Source organism: Amblyomma mixtum, chromosome 1, assembly GCF_055824585.1.
Source record: "Amblyomma mixtum isolate Tamu chromosome 1, ASM5582458v1, whole genome shotgun sequence".
Classification (NCBI taxonomy): domain Eukaryota; kingdom Metazoa; phylum Arthropoda; class Arachnida; order Ixodida; family Ixodidae; genus Amblyomma; species Amblyomma mixtum.
This window is the reverse complement of record NC_143012.1, coordinates 255,178,070-255,192,719: the sequence shown is the minus strand read 5'-3', so window position 1 is coordinate 255,192,719 and position 14,650 is coordinate 255,178,070. Positions and strand designations below refer to the sequence as shown.

At 47.6% G+C, this 14,650-nt stretch overlaps 1 protein-coding gene across 1 annotated transcript; it reads right to left on the bottom strand.

The window, feature by feature from the left end:
- Positions 1 to 1,032: 1,032 nt before the first annotated feature.
- Positions 1,033 to 14,266, bottom strand: LOC149371499 (uncharacterized). The gene is made up of 6 exons (XM_089580328.1): positions 13,920 to 14,266; positions 8,632 to 8,869; positions 7,008 to 7,249; positions 5,321 to 5,467; positions 3,462 to 4,062; positions 1,033 to 1,344 (listed from the first exon to the last, which is right to left on the bottom strand). Exons 1-6 carry the CDS (start codon positions 13,937 to 13,939, stop codon positions 1,033 to 1,035), a joined length of 1,560 nt encoding a protein of 519 aa, XP_089436454.1. The 5' UTR covers positions 13,940 to 14,266.
- Between the last annotated feature and the right edge of the window lie 384 nt (positions 14,267 to 14,650).

The following is a 14,650-nucleotide window of genomic DNA, read 5'->3' as shown; positions in this document are numbered from 1 at the left end:
CCACTGAATGTTAAATGCTATATTGTAAACATCACTGTCTAAACTTCAAACTATACGTTATGCTAATATCCTGCTGTAAATGCAAATGGAAAATCACAACTATAAAACAACATTACAAGTATATTTCAAGCACTGTGTGCAAAAACTTTTCCCAATGTTTGCACGGCAATCGTGTTCTTCCAACTTCAACTAGCAGAATTTTGCCCTAAATCTTTCAGACAGTGCTTTTCATAGATAGTATGCACAGCCACAAAAGTTCATCCTTATACCCGTTCACCAATCACTTATAGGACACCCTTGATTACTGGCTATTGGAGCTTGAAGCCATGATACCCGTTCAAATTTGTGAGTTTAATTCATTCATGAAGAGTTGCACTAACTGCTTATTACTGTTTGCCAACTGTTGATTATAGTTGTGTACTTTCACACTTGCGGGTGTGCTCTTACTGGGTTATTTTACCATTTTAGTGAAAGTTACATATATGTGATTTAAATATTTATTTACAGTTAAGAAAATGTTATTCAGAAGTTTATTTCTAACATTTCAAAAACGCTACTACACCTGGTTAGTTTTTCAGTCTTTAATCCCTTGTGTCTCTTTTTCATAGCGAAATCCGCAGATGCTTTGAAATATGATGGTCACCAGCGGTTAGCAGCACAGGCAGTATTACTGCGCAGACATCACTTTTCTGTAATGAATAGTCTACGCAATTTAGGTGCCTGAAAACGCGCTTACTATATATAGAAAAAATTTCTTTTCCTTGCTGATAATGTTTCCTTTCTATTTGCCGATCACAAGCTCTTTTTTTGTACGCAGTTTTTATCTACGCCTACTGCTGCGGTATTAAAAAAAAGTGCATTTGTTAGCGCGTGGTTCACGCGAACAGCCAGTCTGCACAAATATTTTGATTTGACTTACGAAAAAAGATGGCCGCGATTTTGCAAGCGCATGCTGGATAAAATCGCAAAAAAAAAAAGCCACTGAGACAACTTGCTGCTGTCCATGTTCATTTAACTCAATTCCTAAATCGCCTAAAATAGCTGATCCCTAAAAATATGTCTCCGACGCCCAATGTACCTGAGGTTCTCGCATGCCAGGAGCAGCCTGAGAATGCCGTCTCTCACGGTGGGCGCCGTGGTGGGCTGTTGGAAGTACAGGCCTGCCAGCTCAACGCTGTGGAAGCCATTGTTGGTCGCTCCCAGCAGCCGGTCGACAAGCAGCTCGAAGTCTTCGGATACGAGGTCCACGACGAAAGACTTGAGGGTCGAGCACGAGCCGAGAACGCAGCACAGGTCATCTTCCGCTTGTATCGCTGGGTAGTCCGGCGGAGGGATGAAGCGAACCTGGCAGAGGAACGTGAAGAGTTGCTTTACGACTGCGTGGCGAAGAGTTTGTTTCGCGTTTATGAGCGTCTCGGTCGGATCGTAATGCGCTACGTAAGTTTACAGCACTCGGTCATCAAAACCATTTAATGCAACTTATTCTATCTGATTTCATTTAAAGCAGAAAATATGACTATCCGCCGAAAAATGGCGCACAGAAAAGCACGGACAGGACGGACAGGAGCGCACTAGCAACCGATGCGTGGCCGAAGAAACACCTCTGACTCGGTGAGCATGCGCCAGGAAAATCAGTAGCTGTCAACAAGATAAAAACCAAAATAAAAAATGGCTGAGGCTTAACTTGGTTAAGCCTGGAGAATGCGAAGCATCATCGTGTCGCGTAATTTGGAGGCGCACAACCACAGCGACGGCGCGAGGTGGGCCCCCGTTTCTCCACTGCCGTGACGTCAACAAGTCACGTGGTGTGGCATCATCGTGTCACGTGATTTGGAGGCGCACAACCCCAGCGACGGCGCGAGGTGGGCCCCCGTTTCTCCACTGTCGTGACGTCACCGTGTCACGTGGTGTGACGTCATGTATCACGTGATTTGGAGGCGCACAACCACAGCGACGGCGCGAGGTGGGCCCCCGTTTCTCCACTGTCGTGACGTCATCGTGTCACGTGGTGTGACGTCATGTATCACGTAATTTGGAGGCGCACAACCACAGCGACGGCGCGAGGTGGGCCCCCGTTTCTCTACTGTCGTGACGTCATCGTGTCACGTGGTGTGACGTCATGTATCACGTGATTTGGAGGCGCATAACCAGGTGAAGGGCTGAAGTGGTAGCTAAAGTAGTATGCTTCGCATAAAACGTGACGTAGCTGCACGATAGACATACGGAAAAACCAATGTATATAAGACAACAATTAAGACAAAAAACCTAAACCCCTCGGGTGACCGAAGCACATAATCAGCACATGCGAAAGGCGAAAACTGCATGAAAGCGCTACCACTTCTGCTATCAGATACCGAGGAACTCGCGCTCTTTTTCCAGCAAAAACCCCGAAGTGGAACTGACAGAGATATTGGAGGCCTCGAACATAATCGCCGCAGATAACGAATTGTGTGTCAGTTCCACTTCAGTGTTTTTGCTGGAAAAAGAGCGCGAGTTCCCCGGTATCTGATAGCAGAAGTGGTAGCGCTTTCATGCAGTTTTCGCCTTTCGCATGTGCTGATTATGTGCTTCAGTCACCCCAGGGGTTTAGGTTTCCTGGTCCGTTCTATCAGTGTTTTTTTCGCGCTTTTCTGTGCGCCATTTTTAGATGGATCTGCTTTCATTTACATGCCACATATCGACAGCCCTCTGAGTAATGACGCGACGCCTATACCTTTTCCAGAATCATTACTAAATGCTAGTCCTGTGTCGTTCAAACGTCGAATGTCTGTACTAAAGATATAAAGGCGGTGAAAATTTTCGCATTTCTAAATCGAGCACTTCAAGCATAAATGAATCCTCCTTAACGAAAATGAAGAAATCGGCTAGAAGTTCGTAGAATGCGTAAAACACAGAACGAGGCAGAGAAAAGCAGGGACTGGGAAAGCCGTAGGGGAAACGCATCCTGTGTTCTATGAGGTATTTTTTTTTTCGAAACGTGCCAAATCAAGACACCGAATTTAACATTCAACACTAATTTAAAGCTCGCCCTTAGATCTCTGCATTGGAAAACTTTCAAAATTAAATCGGCCATATACTAACTAACATTTTCAAGCATGTCACGTAACAGCTTTCAATGCTTTGCTGCGAATAAAAAACTTCCGCGTTTTTCTTGCTTTCTGTCAGGGCGTTGCGAAAAAAAAAATTTCCCATATCGTTGCAGTTTTCTTCTTTCTATTTGGAGCAGCCGAGCGGCTCAATGGTTATGGCACTCGGCTGCTACCCGAAAGACGCGGGATCCATGCTGGCCGGGACGGTCGAATTTCTATGGAGGCGAAATTCTAGAGGCCCGCGTACTGTGCGGTGTCAGTGCACGTTAAAGAACCCCAGGCGGTCGAAATTTTCGAAGCCCTTCATTACGGCGTCCCTCATAGCCTGATTCGCTTTGGGACGTAAACACCCATAAACCATCTTTCTATTACCTTGACAAGGCCTGCGAAGGGCTGGGAGACTGGAACGTGGTTGGACACAGTTCGGCACTGGATGAGGCCGAACGCTTCCAGCGACGGACACAGGAAAGCCACCGCGTTCAGGTCCACTTTGACAAAAGAGTGGAGGCAGAGCTCCACCAGTTGGCAGCCCACTTCGTGCAGGAGGCTCAGGGTGCTGGTCTCGAAGCAGCCCGCCACTTTCGAGCTCACCCACATCAGCTTCAGGTAGCACAGGTGCGAGAACTCGGCAAGCGCCAGCACGGACTCGTGGCTGTCCACGTACATGTCCAAGTCGACAAGATGCGGGCAGACAGCCGTGGCGATCTGAACGCAGAGCGGTGACGGACCGCATATGTCATTCGTGGGCTGCTGCTTCTGCTGGTCCGAGCCGTACACGAAGGAACCGAGCGCGGTCTTCTGCAGGCGGTACCTGCAAGCCAGGCGACTTTCCTGCAGGAACTGTTCTTCGTGCAGTTCCAGCAGTGCTGCCGAAACGTCTGCCCGGAGCTCCGTGAGCTGCGTGCAGTGGCACAGCAAGTAGGACACGGTGCGCAGCGTCGCGCTTGAGAAGTAGTCGCCGTACGAGAAGCGCCTGCACGATAAAGAAGGGCAGTTTGTAAGGGAGAACACTGAAAACGTTTGAGAAGTTAAGGGCGGGTAAAAATGTCTATTCGTCCTTCACGTGTCGTAAATGTTTATAAAACAGGATTGCCATGAGCCGCATATTGTCCGTTGCGAGAACATTCGCTTACCTGTACGGACTTTCGACGAAGAAAACAAAAATTGTGGTCTGCACGCAGCAACAAACTGACTGGACCTAACCAAATGAGATCCAGGCTTCAACCCACAACCAAACATGGCAGCGCATTTGTGTCGAAATCAGCACTTTGCCCACATTCCTTTCATGCATACATGAACGATATAAATTCGGACGAACAATTGCTTGCAGCGCAAGTGAGACTCCAGGAACGTTCATTCACTCTAAGTCCTTCGCAAGCGCAAAATCAAAACCACATGAGTCCTTTAGAAGTACTTTTTGTTGGGCTAGATGGTGCATGTTGTAAGGAAAGAACAGTAGAGCAACAAAGACGAACACAAGAGAGGACCACACAGGACTAGCGCTAAACTTCATCTAACTTTATTCACTAACAGCGCAGCAAATATAAGGAAAACCAGGACACGTGCAGAGAGATACCAGTTTCCACACAACACTATCTACAGAACTGTTCAAGATACGCCATTTCCGATTTGAAGAGGTTCACTGCAGACGTCTTTCCTGCTATACGCCTATTCAAGGCCAGGAACTCATGTGCTTCAACTTGCGGCTCATGGCTGAACTTCGGTTCTTTGCTCAAAAGTTGGTCAAAAAAAAACCTCTTCAAATCGGAAATGGCGTATCTTGAACAGTTCTGTAGATAGTGTTGTGTGGAAACTGGTATCTCTCTGCACGTGTCCTGGTTTTCCTTATATTTGCTGCGCTGTTAGTGAATAAAGTTAGATGAAGTTTAGCGCTAGTCCTGTGTGGTCCTCTCTTGTGTTCGTCTTTGTTGCGCTACTGTTCTTTCCTTACAACATGAGTCCTATAACCACTGTCAAAGCCGAAAGCCTCGATGAAGCTTTTACTTTTGCTTTGCACAAATTGTTTTCACAGATATTCAAAGCTACAATGGAAAGATTTTTAGTGGCACACAGCCCCCCCCCCCCCCCCCCCCAAGCCAAAAAAAAAAATACTGAAAATCGTTCACTTCGTTCCTTCGTGAAATAAATGTTTCTGTCATGCCAGGAAAAACATATGTGACAAAGAAAACATTCCAGCCCACCAGTGTGACAAAGGAAACATTCCAGCCCACCTGAGCCGAGGCCAAAGGGGGTCCCCAGATTTCTCTGCTTGAGCGACCAGCTCGTCCAGCTCTCGATGGCAATCGTATGTGAGGCTCAGTTCTTCCAGGCTCTCAAGGGCTGCCAGGTCCAGGAGGGAACGACCGCTGAGGCCAAGCCTAATCCAACATCGCAAAGACGCAAACTCCATCAGACAGTAAACAAGTAATTGAGCAAAGCAAAAAAAAAATAATAAGGTAATTTATGAAAGCGCTTCATTTTGAGACTGCATGAAGTTTGGTTTGGTTCATTAGCGTTTAAAGTCCCAAAGCGACTCAGGCTATGAGAGACGCCGTAGTGAAGGGCTCCGGAAATTTCGACCACCTGGGGTTCTTTAAAGTGCACTGACATCGCACAGTACACAGGCCTCTAGAATTTTGCCTTCATCGAAATTCGGCCGCCGCGGCCGGGATCGAACCCGCGTCTTTTGGGTCAGCAGCCGAGCGCCGTAACCACTGAGCCACCGCGGCGGGGCACTGCATGGAGTGATCACACCATTAAGGTACCCGTTTCTCAGCAGGAATAAAATAAACACCTCGTGCTATGGTATGCCTTCAATACACAGAGCTATTTCACATGGGAAGAGACATTCTGCGTCTCACCACTTTTCCTCGCCTCTCTCTTGGTACAGAAGTCCCTATACCCGAAGCTTTAAAGTTGGTAATATAAGGTGGGGGAAAAAAAAAAACCTTTTCTTCTGCACCATGAAACGCACCGCAGAAAAAAAAAAAACCCCAGCTTGCCAAAGCTTTGTTGGATTTTGTAAGTTTCAAAATTATGCTACCGATATGTGCAACTTCCAACTGCAACGAACGGCCCTTAAACTTCGATGAAGCAAATTCCAGCGAATGAAAAAAAAAATGCACGGAACTTCTTTTTGCACAGGTGACTAGCAAAACTGATGTAGAATATAGTGGACTATAAGACGGACAGTTGGGCTATAGCTGGTAGCAGTTCATTCTGTGTGGAACTGCTCGAGGACGGACGAACTACGAAAAAAAAAAACACACAGCGATCGCCTTTGTGTCCCTTTGCTTCGTCGTTCGCCCCTCCTCGCGCCGTGCCACCCAAAAAGTCGAACGTTGGCCGGCCTCTGTGTAGCGAGGTTTGACGGCGAAGTTTCCGTGGCTTCACGCACGCTCTTAATCATGTCCACTTTGTGGCCTCGTTGACTCTCGTAGTTTATTCCTATAGGCTCTCTAGGGTCTTCCTGCCTGCGACGCTTCCCGGCAGCCTTTCGTGCTGCGATATTTGTACGGCTTCTGCAATTTCATTCTGGGTGTTGTGGAGGCCTAGCTTTAGTTGTTTTACGGCGGAGGTCCGAATGGGTAAACCCAGAGCCTGCTTGACACTTCTGCGGATGATCCCTTCGAGCTTGGTCTTCTCCGCCGCCTTGAGATCAAGGAAGGGAGCAACGTAAGCGATCCGGCTTATTACGAAGGCTAGAACTAAACTGATTAGATTATTTTCTTTCTTGCCGTATCACCTATTAGGGATTCTGCGGATGAAATGTGTCCAATAGGGTGTTAAGTGTAAAATATATTTCACTTTTCTCTTAACACAACTGATATTGCCATATATGGCGATAGCAGGCCTATGAATACCTCCCCCGTCATTCCACCGACTCGCCCAGTGTCGTAATGCACGTCCAGCACATACCTGAGCGCGCGCAGCTTCGGCCCGGCGGCCGATCGCAGCAGGCGTCCGACGTTCTCCAGGCTGCGCAGGATGGACTCCGGCCGGCGGCCCCGCACGTACACGCCGTCGATCTCCACCTCCTGCAGCAGCGCCGAGGCGTCCCGGTGGTCGCTCAGCTGGCGCAGCACCGCCGAGAAGTCGCGGCTGTGCATCTCCAGGTCCCACAGCGAGAAGCAGCGAACGCGGCCACTCCGCAGAAGCAGCTGCGCAGGCGCCGCAGGATGCGAAAGGACCCGCGCGTCAACGCTGAAAGCGGGTCTCGTCACCCAAGTACGGGCTGTGTAGAATTTAGTTAGAACGCGTGCAGCCATGGTTCGGATCTTCGCATCGTTTTGGAGTGGCTGCAGCAATGAAGCACATATAGTCGCAAAGTGCGCAGCCGGAGGTAAAAGGAAGTAATGGCGGAGAGTGCAGGTGTCGCGTACGCGTGCTCATTCGTGAAAATTGCTGTTATAGAATTGAGCATTTTGTTTCTGGTTCTTAGGTGTGTGACAGCTTTAGCCAGTGTACCAACTCTTCAGTGGGTAGGCGATAAGTGAGTGCTATCAGAGCACCGTTACACTGTGCCACAGGGGCTTCTCCCGCCACTACTCCCTTTTCCTAGAAGCGTGGTTCTGGTCACGCACACAGCCATGTACCACGGTCGAAAACTGCGTGCTACGAATGATTAGCTCCCTATTCTGCAGCCTACTGACTTGACTTCGACTCTTTACAAAACTTCAAGTGCGTTTAGGCAGCACTACATATGTAAGTAAAACAGCGCTAGACACGAGACAAAGGAAGAACAACGCAGCACAAGGCGCTTAGGTCCCACATTAGGCTTAGCGCCTTGTGCTGTGTTGTTCTTCCTTTGTCCCGTGTCTAGCGCTGTTTTACTTACATATGATGTACCAACTTGCCCAAGCCTCCGCCTTAACACAGCACTACATGTTAGTGGCCACGTTCCATTGCCCAAGTGGCGAAGCGCCAGCACGCATAAACGCATCCACGGTGGAAGCAACGCCTCTAGGAAATACTAACATCTATTTAAATTGCCCGACCATCACCTCCTCGTGCAGTGAATGGAAGCGTAGCTGGTTATTATGTAAAGTGCTTAACCGGCTTCATTTAATTACGTTTCCGAGCCCATACCTTGGGGTCTTCGCGCTTTCAAGCCCTATCTGCGCGTTTCGAGAGCGAAGTTTAAGGCCCTGGCTAGCCTCGCGCTTCCGATCAGCGCCTCGTTCTTGCCTTGCAAGTTTTTAACGCTGCAAGCCAGGAACGTGGTAACGGATGAGCTGGTAGCGAACCCTCTTCACAGATATAGAAGCCTGTGCATGTCGCTTATGCGCCGCGTCCAGAGGTGCAGTTTTTCGACGACGCCGTTCTACCTCAGCCTTTGCAGCGCTTTCCCCTCGACTGTCCTGACACGTCGGAGCATTTGGTCTCTCCATTTTGCTCATTGGGTTCGACTGACTGAGCACTTCGGCGCGCCGCGCAGACGCGGACATCGCAAAACCGTGGGAGCTTGCCTTCATAAGCGCTATGCGCTCTAATACACAAGTTTCCGTGGAAGAAGAGGACGCGAGAGAAGTTTGGTCCTCACGGTAAGGTCGTCGGCACGCACGTCCGGTGTCATCTTGTCGCGAGCCCGTGGTGACATCTGGATGACGGTCTCGATGAGGTCTTCGACCAAGTCGCTCGGAAAGCAGCGGAACGGATTGGCTTCTGGCGTGCCTAGGTCGTCATCGTCTGGCGGCTTCCGGGCTGTCATGATGAGCAGGACCACCTTACGCAGGCACCGTGCCTTCAGGGTGACGCAGTCGTCCAAGCGCTTGAAGCACCTGCAAAGACGCGGCAGCTGTTTCCATTTTCTGGGTTTGGTGCATGCACCATCGTCATCGCAGCCGTCTTCATCAACCAGTCTCTGCCCACTCCAGAACAAAGGCCTCCTCCACTTACTCCAACTAGCCGTTACGCCAGCCGGAGCTATCGCAGCTGTCTCACCATCTGACTAGCTGTCACCCTTGAGGCTATGTTACCTTCCTCTTGTTGTCTACGCTGTGTCTGCCAATAGGGTGTACGTAACTCGTCTTTATATATAAAGCACAGCCTTTCACTTACAACTTTGCGCTTGTGAGCCTGAAACCATGCGAAATTGTAACTATAGGAATGCACAGAATGAGGTTTGAGACATCTAGGAAACTTAAAACCTCAAATTGTGCTTAGACACTTCTTGTGGGTCCTTTCGTTCGTTTCTTGAGAACTCGCGCTATCCCGTCCAAGCTTTAAAAAACGATAAATTACGTGCTACGCAGTTTCATTCCTGTAATTACTTGTGGCGGCTCAGGGAACAAAAGCAAGTCAGTGATATCCTAGTTGAAACCAAGAAGAAATGGACAAGGGCAGAGTACGCAAAGCGAAGGAAAGATAACCGATGGTCCCCTATGGTAACGGAGTGGATTCCAAGAAAGTGCAAGGTGGACAGATGAGATTAGGAAGTTTACGAGGATGAGGGAGTTGCAGCTGGCAAGATATCTGGGAGAGGACTTTGTCCTGCAGGGCACGTAGTTAGGATGATCATGATGATGAATTTGTCTTGTTAGCAAAGTAATAATCTCACTTTGTTGTGTGTGGTGGGAGGGCTGGGAAAAGAACAGAGAACTGTTAACCTTTCTGGCTTTTTTCCCCAAGACGTAAAAATCTGCAAAAAAAAAAACGGGCACAGGTAACAATCCTAATGAACCATTATTCCTCTCAGTATTGAAAGCACGATGGACGACAATGTAAAAAAATATGTGCGCTTCGTTTAGTATTACGACTCAGTTCCAAAATAATTTGTGGTTCATCAATGACATCGTGCTTGCGTCGTCAGTTCATAAGAGTCCCTGATAGACCGCGGCACGAACTACGCAGCCTGCTGTATTCTCGTATTGTGCCTTTTGCTTTCCGTTTTAACCGAGCTGGAGCCAAGATAGTTCTAAAAAGGTGCGCTATTTTGTTCTGCATGAGAAGGCGGCTACGAGTGGTGAAACATTTATCACCAGAATTTAAATCAGCTGCTGTTTCATTGCTATCGTTTATTTACGCATACATAAAAGTATTGCTTAGTATAAACAAAATAAAAAGCTTGTAGACCACTCTGGGCCTCGAGACATAACGGCACTTCTATTTTTTGTTTGCGAAAACATTCGTAGTCGCTAACTAACAACCGTGGCGATGACATCTAGAGAATTCCCTGTACGATCACTTTCGTGCATTGCAAAGTGATCATATGTTGTGTGGAAGTTGTTTATGTGCACGATCAAATATTTCGACGTCAATGTCTTAAACGTCTTTAGCGTAATCATTTGAGAGTAAAGTAGGTGATTGGGAGCAGGAACCTAGCGTTCAGACATGGAATATTGCTGGCTTACGTTATGACCGCCCATAGGCATCATTCAAGTTACTTGCATTTTCTCTAACTATATGGCAAACTCTTCCTTACTGTCAAGCTGCTCAAAATATTTTCAAATCTCTACAGATATATACGTACTGTTTGACTGTGATTATCGCTCTTCATTTCAGTGCTAACGATTAGCGCCAAGAAATTTCAGCACGCTCGTCCCTTGGAGGTCGGTCCAGCAAAGGTGATCGATAAGCGAACATTCCCAAAACGCAGAGTTTTTTTTTTTTCTGTTCGCCACATCATCCTATCATATAAGCTGCCAGCCAAGCCAGTGCCTTGAAGACGGAATGAATGCGAGCTTTCCGAGCTTGAAATCTTCCTCTTGTTATTGATTCTAAACAACAAAGTTTTCCCACTGGTGGATGTAACTTCTGAAAGCGACTTGTAAAAGTTACTGTGGCACTCTGGTGCAATTCGCCCAAAAGACATTTCTACTGAAGTATACTGAATGGCTTTGTTTCTCAGGTTCCTCTTATCCTCGGTGCTGTAAGCTTTCTTACAGCATTAAGGGGAAATCCTTGTAACCCGTCTTGTACAGACTGAGCGGACGACCTAACATCTGGTGATTACTCCTCGCACACTCCAGTGCTGCTCCGAATATGCATTACTTGCCTTAACATGGCTTCGAGGGTGTATAATAACTTATCCTTCACCGGTAGCACAGGCGCCCCAAAAAACTAATCCTTAAAAATTTAGAAATCGAAAGCACCAACCGATCGAATTGCCAAATATGTCTTCATTTTTATGTTCTGGGCGTACCTGACAATGAACCGCACGCATATTCTTGTTTCTAATGGTTTTTCATAGTTTCCAATACTTCCTGAAAAAAAAAAAAAAAAACTCGTTTCTTTCTCTTCATTTTCCCTGCATTGAAAATTTCCGGAAGTTTTACGTGTCTAGTGTCTTGTAAGCTTCTTATTTTTTTTTTATTTCTGCAGTACGCGCTTTTCTCAGGATGCCACGTATCATTGTAGTGTCCGTTCGTTCGCTCAAGGCCGCAGGAAAGGGGTGTTATCATTTTTGTTCGTGACGCGAGAAGCGACCGGAGTAATCTCGATTGATCCCAGCCATGAATAGCTGCATCTACGTGTTTACAGATTACTGTAGAAAATCTTCACCTGTTTTCTCGAAGCTTCCTTGCCGGCTTTAAATTGAGCGATGCCGCGAGCGGCGGGCATTCGTAGTTCGACGACCGACGAGCACGTTTGTTGCTTACGCCGCCGCCGAGTGATTCAGTTATTTTGCGGGCGCAAGTCAGCCGAAATAAAGAGCTTCGTTTGCAAGTCTTGCTGGTGTCTTCCTGACCGCTGGACTGCCGTCACTACAACGTGACAATATGTTCTGGGCGTACCTGACCGTGAATCGCACGCATATTCTTGTTTCTAATGGATTTTCATAGTTTCCAATATTTTCTGAAAAAAAAAATCGTTTCTTCCTCTTCATTTTCCTGCATTAAAAATTTCCGGAAATTTTACGTCTCTAGTGTCTTGTAAGCTTCTTATTTTTTTTATTTCTGCTGTACGCGCTTTTCTCAGGATTACATTTTAGATTGGAGAAATGTGGTAAACACATGAACTAGGCAAAAAAAAAAATAAAATTGAGACAGTCAACATTTGAGTAGGGGCCGTGACGAATGTAGAGCATGCACTGCACAAAGTATCTAGGTCGCTATTCTCGCTACGATGCAAAAGAATGGAACGTCGAGCAAAAACTCCAGCATTTGAGAACGAGAATTCACGATAGCAGTTATTCTACAAAATTTCATATTTAAATTATTTTCGGAAAAAAAGCTGAATAAACCAGTGGCTCTTATTATTAGTTCCCGACGAGTTGCAGGCGCCCGATTACGCTCCCAGCTGCCCATGCGTGGATGTCAAGTTTTAGTGTTGTCAGTAGTTAATGCATATGCCAGGAAAGTTCTCTGTTCTCAGAAATTTGTTACATATGCAATGGCGCTGTTCTAGAAAGTATTGGTAAACTGACGCTTCCTTCGATCGCACGTTAATGTTGTTCGAATAATTCATCGTTTCTTAATTGTAGCGGACAAGTTTAAACTGGGAAACACGTTTATGGAAAAAAAAAAGTATGCATATATGCCGTCGCCAGCTGCTTCCCCATGGAGGCATTTCTCCGGAACTGAAACAACTGCCATTTGAAACCGTACTTTATGTTTTGTTTTTCTCACTGTTATGACCATGGAGGAAGGAAAACTAAGGAGAGGCCCTTCGTAATCCCAATGAATTGGCGAGAATGTGGCGGAAGTGACGTCAAAATTTAGGCTTAAAAAGTCGGGCCACTAGCAACGTTGTCGTTGTTGCTAAGAAAACTCGGGCCACTAGCAACGGCGTACGGCGTCGTTAGCGTCGTTGTTGCTAGGGGCCCGAGTGTTTCTCGGTGGCGGTGGACGGGCTTTCGGCACGGTGCGTTCGGCATTGCGTGTTAAAGTCTACATGCCTGGCGTCGTAACGTTACGCACGCATCTAGGATTGCTTTTAAATGCGGCAAATAACCGCTCATTTGATATCTTGTTCGTCAAACTTGGTGTCGTTACGCGGAGCGATCGATGCATTGAAATGAATCTCGCGAAAAGGTGGCACTCCGGAACCGCGCTTCGACACGCGAAGAAGCGTTGATTGTTTTGATCAGCGAACTTTCGCACCTCACCAAACAGCACAGAAACACGAAGCCGCTCTCGGCGATGCTGAGCTGTGTTTCGAAGGCCACACGGCGGGTGTACGGTAGCCCGAGGAGGATGGTGAGCTGAGCTATAAGTGGCGCGCAATGTCGGCTTTCTTCGCCTGGCGTCGGAAAAGGTTCACCGCACCTGTGCGCCGGTCTGTGTCAAGGTGCGTGTTTGCGGGGAGGGAGGTGTAGGAGTGTAGCGGCGAGCGGCGCGGTTTTTTTGATACCTTTCTTTTACGAAGTGCTTGCGAGCCGCGCGCGAAACCCGCCCCGTAGCTCGGTGGAGAAGGACGATAGTGAGGAAAGCCGAGCCAACTTCCGGTTGCGGGGCGGCTTCACAAAATGTGACGTCAGGGCCTCTCCTTAGTTCTTTCCTTCCTCCATGGTTATGACTCATGTGGCCAATTTATTCTTGTCTTTCTCACGCTATCATCCCCTAATGCAGCGTCATCCCATTAGTACTGTGTATCACAAAATTTCATTTTTCTTCTAGTATTCCACGGTTCTGTCTCCTAAATTTATTTGGCTATCTGCTAACCTTTAAGCGAGTCCCCAAATGATATGGGCATGAGTCATTACCGTTCTGGGGCCAGCGGCTAGAAACAACAGGTACCTGTAGAATGCCTGCACAATTAGAACAATCGCGAAGCTTTCAAACAGCTACACAAATATTAGAGCAAGATTAATTAAAAGTGTTCCGGCGCACCAGCAGTGAGTGAAAATGCTCGCAGACGATGAAGTTCGGAACAGCAGTTCTCACGTACCGAAGTGCAGTGTCCCTCATATTCCGTCTCCAAAGGAGTGTTTTGTCTCGCCGGAGTCGTCGATCGGTCTTGCTTGCAGCGTTGGAGTGGAAGAAAAAGAAAGAAGAAATCAAAGCCACGAGAAGGAGACAAAAAATGGAGCCAGCCAGTGTTTGACGCCGTCACCGAGGCAACGAGTTGTGGCGCTGGCTCGCTTCTTCGACAAGAAGCGTGCCTGGGGAAGATGGCACAAACACGGCCCAGTGCCCGTGGCGACGCCGTTTCCAGTCAGTATCGATTACGCTACCATCGACTTCGCTGTTGACATCGACTCGCTGCAGTTTCCAGCAGGAGGCACAAGTCTGTAGACACGTTGTTGCACTGACTCAGTAAAAGCGCCATGTGGTTCACGTCAGAAATCTTACGGTATCTGGCAACACAAACAGACGTGCCTTGACGAAACTTAGATATAAAGGATATTGCTCAGGTGCTCGGCGGTATTTCTCTTAGCGTCATTCCCGTACAGCCGTTGCACCGTGCCATGCATGACGAGTGAAGAACTCTTCAAGCCATTAGCGAGGCATCTAAGCCATTTATACTCGGCATGGGCAGGAACAGGGAGCCTTGTGCACGAACTCAATTAAGTAGGTACGCATATGAGCACATATAAGGTACTTGCAAGGATTGTACGGCAACTCTCAAACTAGCACCCTTTGTGCGTGCGCGCGCGCGCGTGTGTGTGCGTGCGTGCG